Source organism: Callospermophilus lateralis, chromosome 20, assembly GCF_048772815.1.
Source record: "Callospermophilus lateralis isolate mCalLat2 chromosome 20, mCalLat2.hap1, whole genome shotgun sequence".
Lineage (NCBI taxonomy): Eukaryota > Metazoa > Chordata > Mammalia > Rodentia > Sciuridae > Callospermophilus > Callospermophilus lateralis.
This window is the reverse complement of record NC_135324.1, coordinates 2,458,982-2,462,305: the sequence shown is the minus strand read 5'-3', so window position 1 is coordinate 2,462,305 and position 3,324 is coordinate 2,458,982. Positions and strand designations below refer to the sequence as shown.

At 47.9% G+C, this 3,324-nt stretch overlaps 1 protein-coding gene across 1 annotated transcript; it reads right to left on the bottom strand.

The window, feature by feature from the left end:
* Nucleotides 1-2,058: 2,058 nt before the first annotated feature.
* On the bottom strand, nt 2,059-3,006 carry LOC143385707 (vomeronasal type-1 receptor 90-like). The gene has a single exon (XM_076841271.1). It carries the CDS (start codon nt 3,004-3,006, stop codon nt 2,059-2,061), a length of 948 nt encoding a protein of 315 aa, XP_076697386.1.
* Between the last annotated feature and the right edge of the window lie 318 nt (nt 3,007-3,324).

The following is a 3,324-nucleotide window of genomic DNA, read 5'->3' as shown; positions in this document are numbered from 1 at the left end:
ACTATGTGGAAGAGAGTTGTGGCTGTTTTTTTCTTTAAAGATCTTAACTTGTCCCTAGGGTAAATACTGTCCCCGTCACACAAGATCCAGATGCAGACGCTTACACTTTCTTTCTTTATAGATAGTGACAGTTTTGCCCACATCCTGATGGTGTCACAGTCTGTTGAACTTATGTTAGAATTAACTGCTCAAAAGACAGACAGCACATTCCACCATCCTTGCTAATCCAAAGCCGACGTATGAAGACACGAATTGGTGTCAACATACTTTATATGAAACCAGAGATATGAGAAATTGTGCTGTATATGTGTGATAAGAATTGTAAAGCATTCTGCTGTCATTTATTTTAAAAAAATCAATAAGAAAAGACAGACAACATTGTAGCCTCAGCACTAATCTGATGCTTTGAGCTGGAAACAGCACTGGGGAGCTGTGGTTCCAGCTACTCAGGAGGCTGAGGCATGAGGATCACTTCAGCTCAGGAGTTCAAGACCAGCCTCTATAACACAGCAAGATTCCATCTCAAAAAAAAAACCCAATATGTGAATATCATCTACTATATAGAATTTGTAGCTAATATTGAGGAAGACAAAAAGAAATCCACCCAATACTTTCTTCCCTTGGTTAAAGTAAACTTTTCAGGAGTCAGGAGAAATAGCAGTCTCCTCCTCCTTTTGGGACCCGTGTCCTTGGGAGTCCCCACAGCAGCCCCAGAAGTGCAGCTAAAATCTCCACATGCTATTTCAGAAGGAAGGGGATGGCTTGGGTCTCCTCCAGGGGTTGACCAATTACACCACTGAACAGCTTTCACGTTGACCTTTGGGGGTTCCATCCAGCATCCTGACTTCTTTGGTTAAGGTTGTGTCACCCTAGGTCCAAACACATGGCCACCTGTCATCCAGCTGCATTTTTGAGCTAGACAGATGCAGGATGGGGGTTGGCATTTCCGTCCCCAGCTGTCTGTAGGAATTGCTGTGATACCTGTGTGCCACTTTAACATGACGTCACTGTTCTGTCAGAAATACCATTGGCTAAGGGCTGATGCCCAGGACCTGCGGCCTGGCTGTCAATCAAATCCTGACTTCCTCCACCTATTTCTCTGCAATTCACTGACTTCATTGATCTGGGTCTTCGTTTCCTTCATGTAAAGAGGGGACAGTAATACTAATACCTTCAGAGCCTCACTATGGCTACTAAGAGTTAATATATACACGTAATGTGTGTGCACACAGAAGTTAGCTGTTACTCTAATTTTTTCCTGTGGCTTGCTTCATGCATTTGCATATCATCCTCGTGCAGGCACCAGGCTAATCTCTGAAGCCTTCCAATGAGGCTGAAAGAGGCCACTAGTTTGAGGTTGCAAGGCCCACAGAAAAAGACCTGGGATGTAAATGAGATCTGTGTTTCTAAGACACCTGAGCTCTCTCCTGTACTCTGACTCCTGATTACCTACTCTCACTATGGGCTTGTTGTTCAGAGGCAAATAAAATTATATTGAAAAAATTGATATATGAAAATGTGAATGAAAAGAAATACGTGGAGGAAAAAGGGACAGTGGTGATTTGAAAAACTTGGGGAGTTAACATAGAGGGAATTGATGATCTTAGTTGGTGTTTGTTGCTCTGATGAAAGAATCAAAACACTAATTATCGTCAGGCACACAGAGTTGTACTTATGCATATATTTTTCTCTTGCCATGATGAAGCAAAACAGTTCTTCCAACATGAATTTTTCCAGCCAAGAGTGAGCACACTTTGTATACCATGGACAGTGAATGATATCTGCTTTGGTGATGCATAGTAAGGTCATGCATACTAAATCGGGGATTTAGTCTTTTGTAAAATTTTCATACCAGGGATTGAATCCAGGGCCACTTTACCACAGAGAGCCCCGTCCCCAGCCCTTTTTCTATTTTATTTAGAGACAGGGTCTCACTGAGTTGCTTTGGGCCTTGCTAAGTTGCTGAGGCTGGCCTCCAACTTGCAATCCTCCGGCCTCAGCCTCCCAAACACATTTGTGGAAATTCAGAAGTAAAGTGGGAGGTGAGAAAAGGAGGGGTTATCTGGCACTGTGTAAACATTGCCTCTCCTTCCCCAGTGTGGATTGGAAGAAATTGATGATTCGTTTTTCAGCACAGATGAGTATCAAGGCACTAAGGGTAGCATAGCCATTACCCACCAGCATCTGGACCCCCAGGCGAGTGGGATCCTCCCTGTGCATCTGTCCCGAAGAGGAGGAGAACACACAGTCCACAAAGTACATGAGCACAAAGAGTCCCATGAGCAGCAGGATGGTCCTGGTGGCCCTCAGTTCCGGGGAGGCTCTTGGGGACAGGCTGGTGCTGTGGAGGTGCTGGCACTGCCTCTTATGCCTGCACAGGAGGGCCACCATGTACCCACTGGAGAGGGCCATGAGCCCCATAAGGAAGATGTCCCGGAGTATTCCTACCAGGGAGAAGAAGGTCCTGAAGTGGTGACCCGTGGGGGCGACAGTGCAGGACTCAGAGACAAACCGGAAAGCTGCTGTGTCATTGGAGGGGCCTCCCATGGAGACCAAGACGCGGACATTGAAGAACACGTTGAACACCCAGAGAGTGAGCAAGGTCCACGCACTGCACTGTGGGGACGTGTGCTTGGACTTGGCCAGATAGGAGCTTCTGGGGCTGAGGGTGGTGGCCTGCAGGACACTCAGCAGGCAGGTGGTGCTGACCGACAGGCTCCTCATCAGCCTGTACAGGTAGATGACGGCTTTACATGTGAAGTCGTTCCAAAAGTCGTGGACCCCCAAAATGCCTAGGTCCAGGTGCGCCCTGATTATGAGCATCAGCAGGTGAATCAGGGCCAGGTGAGCGATGGCCACGTCCGTGGGCCTGGTCCTGCGCTGGAGAAGGAACGTGAGGACGTGGAAGAGGAGCAGGAAGACGTTGGCTGTGATCCCGATGACAATTTGGAAACAAAAGGCATTTCTTACAGCAAGAAAAATGTAAAGTGTGCTGCTCTGGGTCATCTTTTTTCCTGGGGAGAAGAAGCAGATGGTCAGTGCCTTAGAATAAAAGGAAGGTCAATCAACTCCTCCTCACCATCATCACCAGCTTCTACATCCCGACCCCCAAGACTGCCCGCTTCAAAACATGTGGGTCCCTTGGCACCCCCTCCCCAGACCTCTCAGCACTCAGGCACAGCATCATGGCCAGGGCCACCATGGATCTGCCTGGGCACGTGCAGCCACCTGATCAAAAGCTGAGTACGTGGCATTTGAAGGGGACTCCAGTGCGGCAGATTGCAGGGACGTCCACAGAGAACTCTCAAGGGGAGTGTCAAGGGG

Excerpts from the sequence above, each read along its gene's own strand:
- LOC143385707 (XM_076841271.1), bottom strand. The coding sequence starts at position 3,006 with ATGACCCAGAGCAGCACACTTTACATTTTTCTTGCTGTAAGAAATGCC.